General features: G+C 37.5%; 11 protein-coding genes across 11 annotated transcripts; 2 read left to right on the top strand and 9 right to left on the bottom strand. All coding sequences in view use genetic code 12, as the record gives it.

Annotated features, from left to right (window-relative positions):
* Positions 1–22: 22 nt before the first annotated feature.
* On the bottom strand, positions 23–1,498 carry CORT_0C01210 (Prp19 protein; the record flags this gene model as incomplete). The annotated part of the gene is made up of 1 exon (XM_003868354.1): positions 23–1,498. The coding sequence occupies one exon, from the start codon at positions 1,496–1,498 to the stop codon at positions 23–25; it is 1,476 nt and encodes a 491-aa protein (XP_003868402.1).
* Positions 1,499–1,789: 291 nt separating this feature from the next.
* On the bottom strand, positions 1,790–3,055 carry CORT_0C01200 (hypothetical protein; the record flags this gene model as incomplete). Its single annotated transcript, XM_003868353.1, has 1 exon — positions 1,790–3,055. The coding sequence occupies one exon, from the start codon at positions 3,053–3,055 to the stop codon at positions 1,790–1,792; it is 1,266 nt and encodes a 421-aa protein (XP_003868401.1).
* Positions 3,056–4,143: 1,088 nt separating this feature from the next.
* On the bottom strand, positions 4,144–6,510 carry CORT_0C01190 (Fcp1 protein; the record flags this gene model as incomplete). Its single annotated transcript, XM_003868352.1, has 1 exon — positions 4,144–6,510. One exon carries the CDS (start codon positions 6,508–6,510, stop codon positions 4,144–4,146), a length of 2,367 nt encoding a protein of 788 aa, XP_003868400.1.
* Positions 6,511–7,113: 603 nt separating this feature from the next.
* CORT_0C01180 (hypothetical protein) lies at positions 7,114–8,100 on the top strand (the record flags this gene model as incomplete). Its single annotated transcript, XM_003868351.1, has 1 exon — positions 7,114–8,100. The coding sequence occupies one exon, from the start codon at positions 7,114–7,116 to the stop codon at positions 8,098–8,100; it is 987 nt and encodes a 328-aa protein (XP_003868399.1).
* On the bottom strand, positions 8,095–8,841 carry CORT_0C01170 (Tpi1 triose-phosphate isomerase; the record flags this gene model as incomplete). Its single annotated transcript, XM_003868350.1, has 1 exon — positions 8,095–8,841. The coding sequence occupies one exon, from the start codon at positions 8,839–8,841 to the stop codon at positions 8,095–8,097; it is 747 nt and encodes a 248-aa protein (XP_003868398.1).
* Positions 8,842–9,111: 270 nt separating this feature from the next.
* On the bottom strand, positions 9,112–10,129 carry CORT_0C01160 (Det1 protein; the record flags this gene model as incomplete). Its single annotated transcript, XM_003868349.1, has 2 exons — positions 9,112–10,062; positions 10,115–10,129. 2 exons carry the CDS (start codon positions 10,127–10,129, stop codon positions 9,112–9,114), a joined length of 966 nt encoding a protein of 321 aa, XP_003868397.1.
* Positions 10,130–10,531: 402 nt separating this feature from the next.
* On the bottom strand, positions 10,532–11,833 carry CORT_0C01150 (Bik1 protein; the record flags this gene model as incomplete). Its single annotated transcript, XM_003868348.1, has 1 exon — positions 10,532–11,833. The coding sequence occupies one exon, from the start codon at positions 11,831–11,833 to the stop codon at positions 10,532–10,534; it is 1,302 nt and encodes a 433-aa protein (XP_003868396.1).
* A 129-nt stretch (positions 11,834–11,962) lies between these two features.
* On the bottom strand, positions 11,963–15,427 carry CORT_0C01140 (hypothetical protein; the record flags this gene model as incomplete). Its single annotated transcript, XM_003868347.1, has 1 exon — positions 11,963–15,427. One exon carries the CDS (start codon positions 15,425–15,427, stop codon positions 11,963–11,965), a length of 3,465 nt encoding a protein of 1,154 aa, XP_003868395.1.
* Positions 15,428–17,813: 2,386 nt separating this feature from the next.
* Positions 17,814–18,410, bottom strand: CORT_0C01130 (Std1 transcription factor; the record flags this gene model as incomplete). Its single annotated transcript, XM_003868346.1, has 1 exon — positions 17,814–18,410. One exon carries the CDS (start codon positions 18,408–18,410, stop codon positions 17,814–17,816), a length of 597 nt encoding a protein of 198 aa, XP_003868394.1.
* Positions 18,411–19,470: 1,060 nt separating this feature from the next.
* CORT_0C01120 (Std1 transcription factor) lies at positions 19,471–20,517 on the top strand (the record flags this gene model as incomplete). The annotated part of the gene is made up of 1 exon (XM_003868345.1): positions 19,471–20,517. The coding sequence occupies one exon, from the start codon at positions 19,471–19,473 to the stop codon at positions 20,515–20,517; it is 1,047 nt and encodes a 348-aa protein (XP_003868393.1).
* Positions 20,518–20,545: 28 nt separating this feature from the next.
* On the bottom strand, positions 20,546–21,157 carry CORT_0C01110 (35S rRNA processing protein; the record flags this gene model as incomplete). Its single annotated transcript, XM_003868344.1, has 1 exon — positions 20,546–21,157. One exon carries the CDS (start codon positions 21,155–21,157, stop codon positions 20,546–20,548), a length of 612 nt encoding a protein of 203 aa, XP_003868392.1.
* Between the last annotated feature and the right edge of the window lie 133 nt (positions 21,158–21,290).

The raw sequence follows: 21,290 nt of genomic DNA, 5'->3' as shown, positions 1-21,290 counted from the left end.
ATGCCATTTTCAACATTTGAACCTATATCGCTTCCTCTTCAGCTAACTTTTCCACAATCAAATTATCTGCGTCGGGGTTATAGTGCACAAATTTCACGTCTCCATCATTCACCACATCCTCACCATTGGAATAGAGAAACAATTTTTCATTATTGGAAGCAGCTAAATCCAATGACTCTATTTCGCTCCAGCTTTTTGTTTTCTTCAGGTAAGAATAAGACAGGTAGTTCGAATCAGTCTCAACGATAATCAAACTTGACGATGGATCAATAATAAATTTATCTACGCGCCTATCTTTTTGAATTTCCAACTTGTTAACTTCGAGATTTTTCCTCAAATCAAACACTTGTATTGTGTTGGAATTGTCGGATGTAGATAGTACTAGTAGCCAGTACCCGTTAGCAGCAAACGAAATCTGTTGCACGTGTTTGTTTTCAATGTCATACGCAGCAAGTTCATCTCCAGATACTAAGCTCATCAACTTTATCTTTTCTCCATTATAAGCAGCAAAAATCTCTCCATCCCCGTGGATGTCACCTTTGATAAGGTCTGAGTCAGTTGGATGCGTCGCTATGATTTCCTTTGTGTTTGACACATACCAATTACCTGCACTCGTTATAACAAATAAATTCAATGAAGGATGAGTGTTAATTGACAAGACCTTCCTTTTCATCGTAAATGTATCACCCGTTGAAAACGATATTTTGGTCCCCGTTACCGCCGCGAGAATACCATTATTATTGTACACAATTTGGCCAATTGTTTTCAACCCCGATTTCCATACATTCAATGTTTCACTCTTTACATCATACTGCAAAACTTCATTTTTGTGAGCACCAATGAGGATCTTGACGTGAGAACAAAACAAGACGAAGTCAACGTTTACACCAAATACTTTACTAATCACCCTATCCTGTACAACTGAAAGCTTATCCAGCTTGTAAGGCGATTTCACTTTCAAGGCTTTGTGTGACTTGAATAGCTCGTCTCTTGCAGGATGTATATCACTGATATTGTGCACACCATCATCTTCCTCCATCTGGTCCGCTTTTTCTCCATTCTCATCGATATTAATTTTTGTCTTTACTGAAGTAGTCAATTTCTCCAATGCTTCCCTTGCTTCATCTCTTTCTTTTATAGCTCTGGTTGCCACATTAATTGCAGCATCTTGTCGATATAAACTAACGCTCAATTCTTGTTGTAATGACTCAAGATTTTTTCGAAGTGTGGAAATTTCTGCAACCATGGCATTGTATTCGCTTTGCAATGTGGATAAAATATTAGGTATAAATGTATTGGATGGCTGAGCACTATTGGATGCGAAACTGGCTTGAACTCTCAATGGTATGAGTTCATCAATTGTTAATGTTTCATTGTTAATAGGATCCGTACCATTTGTACTAACAAAATGTTCAATGTATTTCCTTTCGAATACAGCCCCACTTTTGGGCGAAACAATCGGATCCTTGACCTCCTCACCTGATATTGCGCAAATCATATCACAGTATGGAAAGTTTGTGATAGCCGTTTGTTGATACTTGTTGCAATTTCAGAGATCCTTTGGTTTACATTTTTTTTTTTCGGTAATCACTTTCGCTTGAGAGAAAAGTTCTGCTACAAACAGGTTCTCTTACTGCAGTGGGATACAATGTAGCCTAGATATAGTTGATAAAGAGTAACTTGAAACCCCGACTTAATATACTAAACAAAAGAACATAAATGAAAAACCACATATAATATAAATAAAGCAACTCGCTTGTGAAAAGCTCCTTCTATTCCCTTTTTGCTCTCAATATTCACCTTTATGTTCATAGGCAGCCACATGCCTATATCTTCTTCTTTCTCCACTGAAACAGCCACAGCAATGTCCTATTGCACTAAATACAACAACCAAGAAAGCAGAAACAGCCGCCGACCACGCAAAAGCATAAAAGTTTATAGACAAAAAGGACTTGATTCCATACTCTCCTACATCATCATTAACCTTTCTTCTGACAAACACATAAGCACCAGTAGCAAGACCAGCTGCTAATATTGAGGCAAGAAACGTGACAACTTGTAAGGAGAAATTGAGGAATGGTAAACAACAATTATCTGGTGATAGAAACATGGCCATAACTTGAAATACAATTGATATAAAGGATAGTACAGCAGCAATAATCATCATGGCAAATGATGCTTTGGTGATGTTATTCAAAGTAGTCAAGTCGTTTTGTAAATCACCAGGCAAGTTCAAGTACTCATCTGCAATATTGTTTACCAAAACTTTCAAATCATCAACATACTGAGAAGACAACAGATTGATCAACAGTGATTGGGTATCTATTTGTTGACCTTCAATAGTTCTATTCAATTCTTCTCTAATAACAGTGGCAGGATTGAAAAAATATCCAGCTTTAGGAGGTGAACACCAAGTGTAATCGACATCTGAATTATCAAAATCTTCATTAACTAATCTTCCCAATGATCCATCAAATATTGAGGATTTATTACTCTTTAAATCCCCACGACAGTAACCCCAATAACTTACTGAATAAACATCAGCAATTCCCAATTCTTCTGGTGTTACATTATTCAATAAGTCAGCAATTGCAGCAGAAATGGTCAGATCAATATCACCAGTAGGGAGACTTGAAGGTAAGGCCGATGCTAGTTCACTAGGGACGCTAGTTGGCATACCGCTGGGTAAAGATGAGGGCAAGTTTGTACTCAAAGCAGAAGCAACACTAGCAAAATCAGATGGCAAGTTTCCGGCTATACTACTTGCGGCATTAATCCATTGTTGAGCATTAGAAGCAATTGATCCAGTGGTGGTTGCTGTTGGTGTTGCAGTAGCTCCATCATCATCAGCTCTCTTTATTTTATTATTCCCATTGTCACCTATACTTGTACTAATAATTTGTCGTAAATCCAATTTATTTAAATGGAAGTTTATAAGATAAGTTGGAGTCAAGTACGATCTGTTTTCATATGAGCCCGTTATTGCAAACGCAGTAAGAATTAAACACGCGATGGAAAAGAATACTAGGATAAATCTGTAACAAACATTGGCCATATTAGAATGTGTCGATTGGTGAAAGGTTGTGGTTGTATAGTAACGATAGTTGAAGTGTACAAACTCTTCCCTTATACTTGTATCAATTAAGAATGATGCTCTGAGCGTTATATACTTTCGTTCATATGGGTTACAGAAAAGATATTTATATATATATACATAAATTCACTCAATTACTCGTTGTACACAAAATCAAGCAATTTTTCTTTCCTCCGTCTTTAAACAATGAGCCTCACCCTCCTCTTTCTCCTATTGTTAAAGTTCTATCTTTAGAAACAAAAACCTATATTTAGAGCATGATGGTCCATAAGAAACGTTGATAGCTCAAGGCTATACCAGATATACAATTACAAATGACTCAATAGTCTGCAGTTACGGTGGTATAGACACACAGATTGCACTAGCAGCAACCCAAAAAAGCTTCGCCTTATTACTCGTGTACAAGTTCCCTTCCCCAGTAATAAACTTTTTCTTTTCTTGTTGCAATACTAAAACTTTAGTTTCAATAAAAAAGCTTACTTTATATGCATCATTCATACTATCCACTTAAGAGAAGAAGGGCTTAGAGCGGCTATACATCATAATACTGACATTATATTACCATATACACTGAAAGTGATTTTCGTATACCAGTGGGGCTTACTTACGTCAAAAGCGTATATTTAAAGACAAAGCGGAAAATTCAGTAAACTCCGCTCCACACTTTACACCTTAAAACACCATATACAAAATAGGAATATAGACATACGCCTCTTGGCTACCCCTTTTTTTCAAACAACAGCAATGATGGAAGTATATCTACCGTCACTTTGTAGCTCCTGATGTGACCTTCAAAGTTCTTGTTTGGCCCTTTCAAAAAAGAGGCGTGGCTGGTTGCACGTACTGCATATTAAAGACCTACATTTTTGTGTGACCCATTTATAGCCGACATCATTGGGGTTCGGATTTTTCGCGGTTAATAATCTCACATCAACTTAAGAAGTAAATTCTTGTATTGTTACAGTGCTATAATACTACCTACAAAGTTGATTAATATTGAAACAACTTTGATCTTCCTTATCACGCAGGAAGCAGATAAACTCTTTTCTTTACTCCTCTAGATCATCAAAACCATCTAGTAAAGCTTGTTCCAAATCATCAATCTCATTATCATTAACATCTTGTTCTCCATCATCACCACCACTTGAATTTATCTTTCGTTTCTTGTTATCATCCACATCCATCAGATCCTCTTGGTCACTGTCATCATCTTCCTCTTCCACTTGGGTGACGGTTCTCTTCTTCTTATATATATCTCGTATGAAGGAGTCATTGCCATCAGAAGTAGCGGTGACTTCTTCGTCGTCATCTCCTTCATCCTCTTCATTTCCATGATTGTCATCTTCATTATCATCATCACTGAGTCCAGCTAGGAAATCGTCCACTTCTTGATCAGCCTCATCCAAACCGTAATCTTCAATTGAGTTGATCGAATTGGATCTACCTCCATTCCATCCTTCACCATTACCACTTAAGGGATCTATTTCGAAATTAGTTGTTTGCTTAGCTTCTTCCAACTTCTTTTTATACTTTTCAATTTCATTTGGTTTGACAAACCACAATTTGGGATCAGAAGTAGAGACTAAATAATCTTCTTCATCAACTTTTGTCCATGTACTTAAACATGAGAATAACCAATCAGGGTTAACTATCTTTATCGAATCAGGATACAATTTATGTGCAACTCTAGTTTTAAAAGTAGGTCCTGTTTCAGGTGAAACATCACGACAAACAACATGAGTTACTTCAGGATAAACCTCATTTACAACTTTGACTCCAAATTGTTTACACCAGATGACAATATCAGCTGAATCGATATTAACTCCAAGTGGTATAATTCCTGAAAAAAGTATAGTCACCCCTTGTAAACATTGACTCTTCATACGCGGTATTATCTTGGTTAAATCAGGTTTGATACTATGCAACTTGGCTTTAGTATCATCATACAAATTATAATACTCTTCGTGAACATTATCTAGCACCTTCACAAGTGACATCAACTCATTATCATCATCATATAACAAATTTTCCTCTTCTTCATCTTCGGCATCCTCAGAATGCGATGATTTCTCACCATCTGACTTCTCTTGTAATTGCTCCAAATCGTGTTGTAGTTTTGCCAAAGGTCGTTCATGCTGCTGCTGTTCAATAGATTGGTTTCGCGTGATGGACTGCTCCAATAGCAAATTAGTATTTCCTTCACCCCCACCCAATTCAATAATTCTGTCAACTGTATTGGGCGAGTTTTCCTGTGCGTGTTCTTGTACACCATTGGTTTCACCTACTTGTAGTTTAGCTTCCCCCTCTTCTTTACTCAACTCAGCTGCTGCCTCCAATTTGGCTACCGATTTTCTCTTTTTTATGGGCCCGGTCAATTGACCATTTTTCTTTGGCAAAAAACTGGAATTGATATCACCAATACCAACAAAGAAGTCATAAGGCACTACTTTGATCAAGTTGTTTTCCCATTGCCAAACATCACCCCTATCATCAATAATCACAACCATTGACTGATCAACGGGGAATAATCTCTTCAAATTTTTATGTGTAAGTGATCCACTTTCATCACGACTCAAAATTCGGTCACCAAAGTACTTTCCATCAGGATCAATGATCTTGGCAATTGCTAAAGCATAATTTCTTGTTGCCATGGTATATATATGCATTTCGTATTTTGTGTCCATCTTTTGTAAAAACTCCGATAATCCTGGTCGCACTTTGACGTAATACCAACACTTGGTGGGAGCTAATTTGGGTCCTGTCCAGCCCGGTGGTACGATTGGATCTTCTTCTAAACAAAAGGTTTTCACATCCTTCACAGCTGGATAGTTTGGATTGGAAGGGTCCAGTTGCCATTCTCCAACCGTCGGATCAACAGTTGCATGAATCACCGTTTGATCTAAATCTACAACCAAAATCAACTTCTCTTCCTCATTTAATCGATCAGTGGTACTATGTTCAATCTTGGCTGCCTCATCAAAACTGATCTTCAATCCCGAATTGTCATGCGACATAGCTATCGTTGCTCTATCTTCATAATCATATCCTGAATAATCACGTTCCTCTTCAAGTGACTTCCCACATAATGCACATAACCCACCATATTGCACCGTATGAGCACAAGCTTCTTTTATGTGTAATATTTCAACATCGCTATGCATAACTTCTTCTTGTGGATGAATATTTATCGATTCAACTGTTCCTTCAATAGGACTTTCAAAAGTTCCTATACATTCAGCACGCATCTTTTTCGGTGGGTCTTCTTTTGAATTGGGATCATCTTGGTACACCCAATACTTGTATTTGAAAATAGTCTCGTGTTTTGATATCGAATCTCCCTTTTTGCATTGTATGGATGAGATAATTACGGGAAATGGAGCAGACGAAGGTAGTTTAATTGGTGTCAGATCCGACATTTCGCATGTAGGATGAATTGATTGTAGCTGCTTTGTGAATTAATCTAGTCTCAAAGATAAATGTAAATGCTTTGACTTGGGTAATGCTCCAATAAATAGATGGTTCTTTGGTAAAAGGTTCTTTTTTTTTGTTTTGCTTTTGAGTTTGTGAGCGTTTGAGTTTAATTTTCGGTTCATGCAGCAAGAGACTATGACTACTGTTAGTGACGGACTCTACTAAGGATGAAATATCCAGAACAGGCAGTTCTGCAAAAAAATGAACAAGGCTGTTTATACCTAGTACAAAATGTGGTCGTTCCAAAGGTCTCACCATTGATTGTTTTTATGGAAGAAATCGCGTCTACATTTACTTTGCTCTAGTTATCATTTTTCTGATGCAGTAGCTCTGTATAGGGAAAAGCCTGTACACCCAATCCAAAACCTATCTACCCGTTAGTTCATAACAAGTACTTGTAGGAAGAGAAATATCACACCTCTTTGTCTTTTTTTTTTTTTGAGGGGGGGAGTACAATCGGATCGTCGTCGCTTATTGAGTTCCCCACTAAAGTCTCACGGAAAATCTGAAATTGAGATCTGTTTCACAATGCTTCATCTCTCTAAACCATGACCAAGAAACAATTGAAGGAGCCTTTGAACAACTTGTCCGACAACCACTGTCACTTTAGTCCTGTTGCAACTCGCGAAGACGCATATAAACTCGCAGGTACTTTGAATGGTCTCGACTTTGAGTTCCCCACTAAGTTCTTTCACTTGATGACGACACAACATATCGATATTGAATGTATTGATATTTTGTTGACACAATTACAAAAGCCGGATATAATGGTGCCTTATTTTGGGGTACATCCGTGGTTCAGTCACTTGTTCTACATAGGCACCAAACCGAATAAGAGGGATCACTTTTGCCGGGTGCTTAAACCAGAACCTAGTGATGAGTTGATTGACATCTTACCAGAACCGATGAGTATGGATGAACACACAGATAGTATGAAGGAGATCATCAAAAAGCACAATTTAAAGGTTTACGGCATTGGAGAAATCGGGTTAGACAAGTTGTTTCGAGTTCCAAAACTGGGTTGGTTAGGCAATCCCAGTCATGTCGCAGAAGAGCAGGATAAACTCACCAAATCGCGTGTAACAATGGAGCATCAAATGGATGTATTCAAACACCAGCTACAGCTAGCTGAGAAGTTAGGTAAACAAGTATCGATCCATTGTGTCAAAGCTCATGGGATATTGTACGATGAGGTGATGCGGTACAAAAAAATAGCCGTGGTGCTTCATTCATACACCGGCTCGACAGACCAAGCTAAGAGATGGCTCAAAACCACTCCAGTCAAACTCTATTTTTCATTATCGGACTGGATCAATGGAGAAAAAAATGAATTATTGAAACTACTAATGGAGCAATCTGATGGTTCGGAAATTTTGACTGAAAGTGACATGGGAATCGATAAATATTTCCTACAAGGCAACACATCAGAGTACTTTGATCATCTCACTGGCATATTCCAAAAAATCAACAATTACAAACATATAGAATCCTCTCAGATCAAGTCAAATATGATAGATTCGCTAAATACATTATAATCTAGACTTAATAATATCGACAAACTCTGGTTTCAATGAAGCACCACCAACCAAGAATCCATCAATGTTGATCTTGTCTCTAAATTCAGTGGCGTTCTTACCATTGACTGAACCACCATACAAGATTTGTAATTTTTCAGCTTGATCTTGACCAATAGTCTTGGTCAAGTGTTCTCTAATTCCCTTGTGGGTTTCTTCTGCATCATCTGGGGTAGCAGCTAAACCAGTACCGATTGCCCACACTGGTTCATAAGCAACAACGATCTTGGACCAATCCTTGATGATTTTTGATACAGCATCCAATTGTCTAGCACAGACATCCAAGGTGATTCCACCTTTTCTTTCATCCAATGTTTCGCCAATACACAAGATAACGCTCAAACCATTGTCCAAAGCATATTTAGTCTTTTCAGCAATAAATTCATCACTTTCTTTAAGAATTGTTCTTCTTTCTGAGTGACCAGTCAATGTCCACTTAGCGCCAAGATCAACAACTTGTTCAGCAACAATTTCACCAGTGAAAGCACCAGTACCCTTGTTGAAAACATTTTGGGCACCAACTTCAACAGTTGGTTGTTTGTTTTCCTCAACTGCTAATTCAAGGTACAAGGAGGGTGGAGCAATGACAACTTGTACATCTTTTGGTAAATCTTGCTTGTTCAAGTTATCAATAATTGATTTGACAGACGCTTTGGTTCCGTTAGCTTTAAAGTTACCTCCAACAAAGAATTGACGAGCCATTGTGTGATTTTATTGATGTGTTTTGATTGTGGAAAGAGAAAAAGGAATTGTTGGAAATTTGGTATCCTTTTAAGTATTCGAAAAGTTTGGAGTTTCGGCCCTCGGGCGTGGACGATTAGTGTCGTGCCGTTACCAATTGTTTCGCAACGTACTTTTCCGGGGGATGAATGTGATGCGAAGTTCGCTTCACAGGAACATATGATTTTGCGACAATAGGACAGGGTCAATGATATCATTACACAGAGTGATTCTTTATAAATATAAATCTATTTAAGGTGAGTGAACAAGACTTTCCATGCTATTTTGAACACTTTGGTTATCCACTTTAAACTTGGAACCTCCATTTCGGATCAATCCCCTCACCTGCAAATTCTTATACGTTTCCTCAATCTTTTTATCCTTCAGCTTGGTGGAATTGATGGCTTCTTTTTGAGCATCTACGAGGGCATCAATCTCATCATCATCCAATTCTTCCCCTATATTTTTACAATCAAGCTCATCCCCAAACTCTTTAACAACTTCATGTTGCATCCAAGTATCATCTGTATCTTCCCACGTGCGAAGCTTTGTCTTTAAGTGATACTTTTGCGTTTTAGGATCCTTCTTCATGATTAAATACTGACAATGGGGAATGTTCTTCAACGACTCAAACTCTTCATAGGTCCATTTAAACCATTTCATGAGGAATACCCTTGACCAGATCCCATGTGTAACCAAAACCAATATGTTTGGGAAATCTTCAGATTTGAACTGACGATATAATGTCTCATTGAATGTTGCCACTCGATCGTAAACGTCAGCGGCGCTTTCTCCATGCGGTATTCGATAAAAAAAGTGTCCATAGTGTGCCCTTTCCTCCCAAATTTGTTCCATTTCCTCCTTTGACTTCTGAAAATTGCCAAAGTCCTGTTCTCGCATTCGTGTTTCCTCCTGTACCCGATATTCAATTCCTGGCTCATCTTTAATGCCTTCGATGATGTTATTACAAGTTTGTCTTGTTCGTAGATATGGTGAAGTGTAAAACATGATTGATCTTCGACTGCGCTTACTACTTGAGTCCTTCACTGCTTGATGCTGGACGAATTTAGCTAAGGCTTTGCCTGCTTCGAGAGACTGGTAATGGCCCTTTGTAGTTAATGGGACAAGATGATTGGGCGTATATGAATTAACTGATTTATCACAGTTACCCTCAGACTCCCCATGTCGTATGATAAGAATATACTGCAATGAAAGTTAGTATGATACTATTGTACGTTGCTATGGCATTACATACAGTTGGTTTACCCATGTTCAGTTTTGCCAATCTTTGCTATAGCTTGCGTCTGCATCGAATTAAGCTTTTTTCTTTTTGCTGCAGCGCCGTTCTGTTTTTATACGACCTGGGTTTCGCGGAGATCGATGATTCTCGGCTGATATATCCGAGTGAATTAAGAGATTTATGCAATCACTCAAACTAACAATAAGTCTACATAAAGTGGTGCATAATCATCGGGGGATTTGCTCTAAAGGGGGTTGAACCAACGTTCACTATGTTTATATCCAACAAAACCTTCGTCATTGTCTGGACAAAAGGATATATATATTTCTATTAACAATTCAACGCAGTTAGCTAATTTTAATATCTAGATCCTATTTATAGAGATACAGAGATTATCCCTTGGATCAAAAAATAATCTGTTGTGAGGATCATTTAAAAAATGTCATTCTCAAAAGGACAGTTGATGGAGCTGTGCCCATCTCTTTCACATAACCCACACCAGTCAGTTCTTCCCTCACTTGGATCAGTCAAACTGGATGGCTTGTATAATGGTAAATCTTGAATATTGTCCAATAAACCATCATCTGTACCAGACCGCATGGCTTTTGTTGTATCACTAGTACCAGATGGACCAAAATCCGAAGACACAGTTGATAAGGATATTAATCGCTCCAGCTGTATAGAAGGAGCCAAATTCCGTTTCTCAGTAACACGGTGTACATCATTACCGTGCTCTTCCAAGCTTTTGATTTTCTCATTTGCGGCAATCAATTCTTTCTGTAGCAGCTCAATCTGATTTGAGTAGTTTTTACAAGTCTCCTCTAAGGACTGAATTTTAGCAGCGGCTTCTTCTGCTACATCATTTGTTTTACTATATGCTCTCAATTCAGAACATTCTCTCTCCAACTCTTCAACTTTTTTATCGGACAGTTGCAACTCTTGCTTTAGCGCCTCGATCCTGGCCACTTGATTCTCATTGATATCTTCCAACTCTTGGATTTTCTCCTCAAATACAGTGATCCCGTCTTGTTGTACTGCAATCAAATCATCCATAGCGCTATGCCACTCCATTCTCTGCTTATTGAAATTCTCCAATTTACGATCTTTGTCTCTAATCAACTTGTTCAACTCCTCAATTTGCTCTCTATAATTATGACCGTTCTCCGTTTTATATAACTGGTCATCTAGTAGATTTAACTTAGCCTCATGGTACGTGTTTGAAGGTGTGAGCGGTGACCTTAGTGGCGTGGTGGACGCTTCACTTCGATGCTGATCTAAGCTCCAACTTGAGTCGCGACGGTGTTCTAGATTGTAGTCCTGCTGGTTTGAAGTACTCTGACCATTAATCTGGTGGTAGAGCTTTACACTGCTCCTTTGTACTGAGTGATATGGGGGCTTGGACATTGGACTGAAGCGTGATGTCGGTGTTGCTAAGTTTGTGGTTTCATCGAGATCTTTTCTTCCAGTTTCAATCAGCTTCACATCAGGAAGTTGGGTATTAACACTCCTCAACCGATCATAAGGCAAGAAGAGACCACTCTTGGGCACTCCTACTGTAAAATACTGTACTCCATCAACTGATCCTGAATTTTTACCTCTTGATGTTGCCAATGATCCCTGAAGTTCGAGTCCAGCAAATAGTCCAGTCTTATTTCGTATTGGTCCAATGTATCGAATGTGTCCGTGTCCGCTAGCATTTGGGACAGAAACGCGTAAACCAATGAGATCAGACATTACTGGTGCAAGGTGATGCTGCTTGTGGGTTTTGATACAACATGCCAAAAAAATGTATCAGAAAAGGTAAACAAAAATACCATATGCAGGATTAAGGTACACACTATGTGAAAACTATAAACCTTCTAGCTATTGAGAGATTCGTATCGAGTTCATCTCACGCAATCTCTTTCTCAAATCCAATTTGGCAGCTCTTGGTTTAAGAGTGGGGCTCTTTGACTTTCCACTCAAATCCAACCTTTTCATCTGCTCTTCCAACTCAGTCAAAGCAAGTTTTCGGTCTAAAACTTGATCATTTAATTGCAGTAATATTTCCTCGATTTTATCTACTGTAGACAGATTTAAAGAACTCCTTGCTTTAATAGGCATGAGCATAGTTCGCAACTTTGATTCCAATGATTGAACACTGGCCAACTTTGCCTTCAACTTATCTCTCATTTCTTGTTTATTTGGCTCTAGCGGTCTATTTTTGAGAAACTTCAAATTCTTGTTCGAACCTTTTTCCAACAAAGCCAAATGGCTGAATGATTTACCAAGTTTTCTGTACTCACGTTGGCTCTCTTGCAATTTAAAATTCAACTCCTCAATCTCTGTCTCTTTGTCATCCAAGTAACGCAATTTCCCCTTATACATATCTTTGTCAAATTGCAAATTGTCTACTTCAGCGATTCTATGCCAGTGCTTTCCCGGTATACTGTGAGCGTCTATGTACTTTGTGACTGCAGCAACATTCTTTTCCAAAAATTGCAAATTACCCTCAGTGTTGGCAATAATTGTTCGTATTTTGTTCGTTATTGGATCGTCACTTTTTTTTAATGACTCACAGAATCCATCAAAGACTAAAAAATCGACTGGCTCTATAGGCTCATCGGCTGGGTTTTCACCAGGTTCCTCCTCAATAATTTCTGTTTCTTCAACTTCATCCATGGTTCCTTCATGTTTAACGTTCACTAATGTTTGTGCAAGAATGCGTCCAGTCGCATCTTTCTTTGAAATATTCACCCAAGACGAATCGTTCCTTTCAGACTCATCGACGAACTTTTGATCGTCAACTTCGTCTTCTTCGTCATCCTGAGAGAGTTCGTAGTTTTCAGTCGTTTCAAATTCATCCAACGAATCTGTCTCCTCTTTTGTGTCATCTTCAGACGCCTTGTCAATTGTTTCCGCTTCACCTGAATCCTCGTCTTCATCGAGCTTGTTTTCACCACTTGCGACAACAGTTTGGGAATTAAGTTGTGCATCTGTTTTTTTCTCAGTATCTTCCTGCAAGTGTTCCTTTTCTCCTGTAATTGGTGTTTTTGTTGAACCTAAGTTTGCGAAAGGCGAAGAAGCATTGGGTTTCTGCAACAGTGTAAAAGGAGAAGCACCAGCAGACCTTTTCGAACCTACAAAGTTAGAACCAAATGCTCCACTTGGCTTCTCATTGGTGTCCAATCCACCAAAGTCTGCTACTAGGTCATTTGTTCCAGTCTTGCCGAATAATGAATTTGCATTTTGCAAGCTTGGCAGGGCAGCCTTTTGTGCTGACAGTTTGGATTCGACTTCTGTTGTAGAGCCAAAAGCAGCTGGCGTTGACTCTTTGGAAGATTCAGTAAGATTAGCATATGGAGTTTGTCTTGTGTTGTCATATTCTTCTGTTTTAGTATCTTTACCTAAAGTAGAGAAAGGCGAGGGTAATGGTTTTGATCCACTTGCTAATCCAAACATTGGTTTCACCTGAGTCGAAGGTTGCTGTTGTTTCAGATCAAAAGGTGAGCTAGATTTGCTTTCTAATTTTCCGAATGGCGAAGATGTACTAGATGGTTGGCAAAACGTTGATGACGTTTTTTCTTCATTATCGAATATGTTTTTACCACTAGTTGTGTTACCAAAGGTTGCTGGCTGTTGATTACTAAACTTTCCAAAGCCTGAAGAAAGTTTCAGTTTCTCAGGACTTGCGATATTATTTGGTGTTGTACCAAAGCTAGAAGTGCCAAAGCCAGAAGATCCAAAGCCAGAGGAGCCAAATCCTGAAGCAGCAAAAGTGGAGGAGCCAAGGCCCGTAGACCCAAATGAGGTTTTTGAAGCTTGACCAGAGCCAAAGCCGGTTGATCCAAATGCAGATTTTGGAGCTTGGACAGCGCCAAAGGCGGTAGATCCAAAGGCGGTAGATCCAAAGGCGGTAGATCCAAAGGCGGTAGATCCAAAGGCGGTTTTTGTAGACTCTGGAGCAGATTCAGTTTTAGAACTTGTTACCGAACTTCTGAAAGCACCAGCAGTGGATGAACCGAATGGATTGTTTGCAGTTTGGAATGGGTTTGCCGGTTGCGTATTTGCTGGTTGCGTATTTGCTGGTTGCGTATTTGCTGGTTGCGTATTTGCTGGTTGCGTATTTGCTGGTTGCGTATTTGCCGATTGCGCATTCATTTCAGTTTTAATAGAGTCCTTCGCGTCAGTCGCAGCCTTATCAGCTTTATTGATCATCTCTGATGCCTTTTCAGCAATAGCTCGCTCCAAGGATAGCCTGTCCTTCAAAATGCCATTCTTGTTGAAAACCCACCAAGACCTCAATTTACCATTATCCAAGAACGCATACATTTTAGGCAACTTCCCAACAACTTCACCCTCAACTCCTACACACGGTGAATCAACCTTAGAATTTATTTCATGCATAGAAATAGCAAACCCAATGGGCGAGACATCAAGTTGTGTTTCATCATCAATGGGATAATTTGCTTTATTTGAATCCTCGGATGGTACGATGGATTCAGGTGGTGAATTTGCAACATCAAGGATACCAATCTCCAATGACAAGGATGAGGTGATGAATTGTAGTTGGGTTGATTCTAACCAGTTGGTGATGGAAGCAGTATAGTATGTCGTAGTTCTATATGCTGCACCATATGGCGAGGCAATTTCAATATCAAAAGGTGTATACTTTTCGTTTTCATACGTGAGTAAAAAGGTTCTTATTTGATGGTCGTCAGACGGTTGCTCCTCACTTGTGTCGTAAATGAGGAAAATGTAGTCTTTGATAGACTTAAGTTCAGCGAGATGGGAGCCTGATAACTCATCTTTTGTTGCTTCATCATACTCGATGGGTTTTTCCATTATTTGAAATTGATCTGACTCGGTAATATAAATCGGTGATGACTTGTGCCACGCAAACTTCGTCACATGGGAGGCTATTTCAGTTGAATTGTGGTATAGATGGCCATTATCAAATGCTAAGTAATTTTGGTCATCCAATGGCTTCAAATTAGAGTAGTTGCCTTCCGTAGATGAAAATTGATAATCTTTTTGTTTGATTTGATCAAGAGTCAACGTTTGAATGCCGTTGTCATTTAACATGAAAAATTTTGAATCAGTGAAATACAATTGGGTTATGCTGAAACTTCCTTCAACGTCATCGACTTTCTCATAATTATCAGCCGATAAGAATTTGAGCGACTTTGAGTTCGATGCAGCAATGATCCTCAGTTTATCATGGATCGCTAATAATCGTAATTCTTCTCCGTATGCATGTTGATTTAAATTTATAGCATCTGAAATTGAAATATCACCAATTAGTTTAAATCCGTAATCATCGGATACAACCTCTTCAATCTCGACCATGATTTTGATGGTTGTTATGGCTGTCGGCTTATCTTAAGATGAATAATATTGTTAAGATGGTGAATTTTGATCCTGTGGAATTTCAAAATGATGGTGTACATCGCTACCAACCGGTTTCAGGAATTACATCGCAGCAGTTTTTTGTAAGCCGCACCAATTTCCGCTGCAAAAACTTGAAGTCATGTTGTCGAAGCATGAGATAACTCGATTTATTCTCGCTTTGACTTGCATCTGTTAAAGCGCACGAATACAGTGAACAGATGGGACAGCTAACTGTCTTATTCAACACAAGTCAGCTTATTTGAAGGGGCAATGATACGTCTTTAATGTAACTTAATACATATTAATTATATTGATTCTCATTTTGATTCACTTAGTTGTGGCCTCTTTCTACACCTTTGAGAAATAGAATTGTAGAATTTTATATATATGTATGACATTTACGCCAATTATACAGCCTTTAGAATCTTTGTGTAGAGTTTGGCTTTTATGGCTGTAATGTATGTAGGTTTAACTAAGATGATTTAGTTATAATTGGATTCTTATGTGGTAGCATGGATTATTTTCGTCTTTGTCGCTAGTAAAACTTCACAACACGACTTTAATAAAAAGTGGTTTTACTATGTATCACATGTATACACAAAGATTTTTACTACGTGCTGATGTATGTTCTAGAAGCTGGGTGTGATGAATATAATTACGGTGCTTTTCATATCAGTTGTCTAGCCTTGTACAATTAATTGTATATCGTATTATTTAACTTAATGATCAGCTGTGTAGTATATATCACTATATATTCAAACGGCGTATCCAGCATTGGAGAGGTGAAAACTTCACACTTCTTCTGAAAGACATGAAGTTGTATGCTACCTATCTAACATATGGTGCTTCTTGACGTCGTACATATGAAATTATTTCTTGACCATCTAAGCTATAATGCTGCAGCATCCGGAAAACAAGTTTAATCAGCTAATATACTTTGAAGGGTATGAAAAAGGAGTCAATAAACTACGAGATTTCATTTCTCTCCCAAACCAAGCTTACTGTTTCGGGTGCGATACAGCAGTTTTATTCAGTAAACAATTGAAAAGGTTGTGTACAGTAAAACTGCTTACTTATTATAAGATATACATTTTCAATACCAGGCCATATTTGTTCAAAAATGTTCGAAATATGTAATTTTCTAAAGCTCAACTTTAAGCGAGTCAAAGCGACCCTTTTATATAGTAAACCTAGCCTTGTAATAATTGTCGTAGGACTACAATAATGCAAAGTAAATGTTAAACATAATTCAAGTCAAAGGTACGGGTTAGCCATTCAACAGGAAAGTCCACTTTACATAAATGTGAGCAATTACCCATAACTTCTTGATCAGAAGCTTCCTCAACAAAATTTATTTGCAATTCGGTAGATTTCAATGACTTTTTGGACTTGAAAAAAATGGCGTTGTTCTTTGATAAATCAAGCTTTCTACTCATCTCACTTTGCAATCCCCACGGATAACAAAGTCATATACAGCATTTCTTTTCATTTTCAAACCAACAAGCTAAAAAAATTCGGACAAAGTTTGTAACAACCTTCCAGTGTCCCCAGTCCAAATATACAAATGTTCATAAATATCGACTTCTTAAAAACAATATCTTTGTCATGCTCAAAGTCAAATACAATATACTTATACTTTTTGTAGTTACCAGTGTGAATTTTTCCACCAAAGTTTGAAAATATAGCTTTATCAAATGTTTTGTCCAACTTGTACATACAGAAACAAAACCTGTAAGTAATACAAGCCGCAGAATGAGTTATACTAATACACCCGAGACTGCCTCAATCAAGATTCATCGGCCATCTACCCTGACTTTTCCAAGACCACATTGTACCAAAATTTGTACAGTTTTCTTTGCGGTAATACGTTGAGCCATTTGTTAATGATATCTTTTGGGACCTGCAACAATGATGTCGATATGGGGAGGATTTTTAGTATGATTTCGGTAGGTGAGTCATAAAGCTCCATAAAAAGTCGCCAGGATAAATTTGTTAATTGTGAAAGATTTACACTAGAAAGCAAGAGAGGTAATAGAGTTCGGTGAAACGTCGTTAGAGCAACTACAATTATAATATGACATTTGCTTGAACTTTCCTTAGTTCTTTGAAGCAAGATAAAAGACAGGTTCACCGAAATCAAATTTTCACTTTTACCAACTGGTCTATGCTTGCCCACTAAGAAATAGGCAAGAACCAAGTCACTACTTCATTGAGAATAGCACAACCACAGCAAGTACAAACACTCCAGCATATGGTAGTTGAAGCTTTTGTAAAGCCCTTTCAGCCGTATATAATTAAGATTCTAAACAAGAGAAAAGGAACTTATTTAAAAATAAAAAACATCTTAAATGATATTTTCTCCATACAAAAGTAACCATGTTACAATTCTTTTAATTCCTCTTTTTTTGCACCTTAATTCTTCCGAGATCGTTGGAGGAAAAAACACAAGAAAAAAAAAGAAATTCAACAATGGTAGATGTAACAATAGCACAAAGATATATTTTTCCGATATTTTATACGAAGTTGCTTTGGATCCCCCAAATTCTGATTGAAATGGAAGAATTTGCTGTGAGAAACTGAAGATTAAACGTTGGCTCCAACAGGGCCGTATGGAAGAGTCTGTCCTTATATTGTATTTCAAAGAGTTCAGAGTGATAATTGGTATAGAACAATAGATTTTCAAACAATAGTCACGTGAGATTTTCTTATTGTGACAAGCCATAAAAGAACACAAGAACAACCAAATAAACATTGGGGTATGTGGGGGGAAACAAATTAAATGCCGTTCATTGTTTTGTATTTGAGTACAAGAGTGTAACATTATAGTGAGGACTAGTCTTAATTTGCCGGAAAAACTTTCAGGAAGAAAAATGTCTGGTGACAACAAAAAAAATTTACGGTGCAGATGAAACTTCGGAAAGAATACATCGGTGAATTGCATGACCACAATTCATATTTAACCGGAACAATTATACACACACAACTATTTGATAAAATTAGAGTCTAAACTCAAGAAGATAAAGCATACTGGGTGGAGATGTATGCTTTCTCAACGATTCTATCTATAAAAAGAGTGACTACCCTCTGCTTATAAAGAACTGTGTTTTTAGATGAAAACCCCTCGTCAAAGTATTAAAAGTCTGTCGGAAGAATTGGACGATTTTTTTGTGTAGTTGTAGGTAGTGCACTATGGCACAAAACCCCAACAAAAACTTATGTAATAATACGGAGACAAACTAAAACGTAAAAGGAGATAACTATTTAAGTAGTTGTAAGGAGGGTATATATACAGAAAACCTAAACATAGCGAGTATTAACGTATTTCTCGGAAGAAATCCAATCAAAGCCTCGTAGTTATACGCGTAGTGGAGATTAGACATACGTGGGGTGTACTTGAATGTGTCTCTGTTGCGTACCTTTTGTGTAGCCGACGATTTTGAATGAACTTGAATTTGTATAACATTATGTATTTTCTTTTTTTTTCTTAGCACTTTCTTAGCACTCTTTATTCAGTAACATTTCTTAAATTTTAATATTCCATCTCTTATTATTCTCCTACTTAGCTGACTATTTTCCCTAATACTACTGTTCCTGCTCCTCCTCCTCATCATCGTTCTATTTACTCCTATTATTTTTTAAAGAAAAGGAACAATTAGAGGAAAAATAAGTAACATTGTACAATAAGCAAAAAAATTATTCCATCTGTACAACTACAAATACAATCAACTATAAAAAAATTTATTTCCCGTTCCCAACTGAATAAAAGCAATTGTTCAGTCCCTTATTTAATAAAATCAACTTTTACAAAGCTATCCTTTCAATTACCAAAATCAACAGATCAACTTTAGACATCATTAAACTTCTTACCATCACCTTCTACTCATCAAAGCTCTAGTCAACCCCACCGCACTCAACATTACACCACAATTTTAACATATATGTACTAAAAAAAAGGAACAACTTGCAACTGAACAAAACAACCATTACATTTTTCCTCCACAATGTATGCATCACCCTTTTCCAACAGTCAAGGGAAACAATCAGCACCATCTCAGTTTAAAGAGAATGCTAGGAACGAAATTTACAATAAATTACCTTCGGTTAGTGGTTCATCACGACTGCCTATATCAACACTCAAATCATCATCGTCAATCAGATCAGCGCCACTGCAATTTTTTAAGAAATCGTCATACCAACCACTGCATCGATCAGCACATACCACTTCTTCTTCGTCTTCAGCATCAATCTTTTCGTCTTTTGGTAAACGTTCAGTACGCTCAGCCCCTTCTATATATTCAAGTTCAACTGGAACTATTCCAGAAGACCTGGAACCGTTGACTGTTACCGTGGAACAACTTGTCAATGATATAGTGCTTCATGAGAGCCATTTTGCCAAAGTATATGAATCAAAACAAATGAGTGTATCTGACCCAGAAGAACTTTACAAAATTTCGCTTGGCTCAAGCCTTGCTTATCAAAACAATAATGAAAACTTGATTGATTGGAATTTAAATGTCACTAGATGTAAGTTGATGCTAACACAACTACCTTCAGTATCAACAGCCCTGAATGAAATCTCATATAATCAAAATTTCCCTCCTCAATTAATTGGCGATTTAGCCCAGCTTTGTCATTTAATTATTATACAACCACATATATCCGATACCGAACTAATATTCACACTCATACAGTCCAACTTGTATGAAGAGCACAATTTGGACCTATCTTTCAAAAAGCTGGTTGCTGAAATATCAGTAAAACAATCACGTTTATTACAAATTAATGAAATACGGCAAAATCAACAGCATCCTAATATGCAATTTAATGAACATGATTTCCTTAAATTTAAATTCAAAGAGATTGCCTTGCGAAATTATTTAATCAATTTAGCCGCTGCTGCAACTACAGCCAACGAATACAAGTTTAAAGTCGATGAATTGAAAAGAGGATTGAAAATGGAAGGGAAAAAGAAGTTGAGTAAAGATGAAAAGAAACAGTTGTGGGAACAAGTACGACTGGATGTTTTTAGACGAGCAGGTCTTGAATAAATAAAACTATGTAAAATAAATGTGCTTTTCAAAATTTTTTGCGATCACTTCTAACTTTTTTGTAATGACTCTTTTTACCACTCGTTTTCTGTTGTTGAATTTCATGATACTTTCTCTTAAAATATTTCTTTGTATTATCATCATGTAACAATTCTTCAACCAAATTTGTTCCCTTTTGTTTTTTGGTCAACTTGTTGTAATATCCCGTATTACCTTCAACAATAGTTCCCATTTGGAAATATTTTGGAATCTGCCATTTCTCCTTCTTATAATGACGTTTTGGGTCCAACGCTTGTCTTTGTTTAATAATTTGTAAATCACGCTTGATTGATGAAGTAAGTTCAGGACGCGACATATTGAACCAACCTGAGCCACTTGTGTCGTCTTGTTTCTTGGTGGTGGCGGCAGCAGCTACTGGATCATGTATCCTAACTACTTTAGCCTTATTTTGGGGTACATTGCCGAAATTGGACTCGAGTTTGGGAAGTTTTCTAATAGATGCTTCTATGCTTTTGAAATCTTCTTTGGGAGTTTCTTTATGAAGTTCCTCCAGTAGCTGACTAAACAACTCATCTAGGGATGAATCTTGTGTATTGCTTATCTTGTCTGACGCGTAAGATTCAGTTTCTGAACTATCCATTCTATATGTGATATAGTTACAGGGTATATGTGTATATATATATATATATCGATGAGGGATGACGTTATAGATTTTTTTTCTTTTGATGTCTCTTCTCTATACAATTGGTTATTTGGGTAGCGCAAAGACGTTT

Source organism: Candida orthopsilosis (genome assembly GCF_000315875.1).
Source record: "Candida orthopsilosis Co 90-125, chromosome 3 draft sequence".
Taxonomy (NCBI): Eukaryota; Fungi; Ascomycota; class Pichiomycetes; order Serinales; family Debaryomycetaceae; genus Lodderomyces; species Lodderomyces orthopsilosis.
Note: the sequence above shows the minus strand (reverse complement) of the source record. Positions and strands in the feature narration are given on the sequence as shown.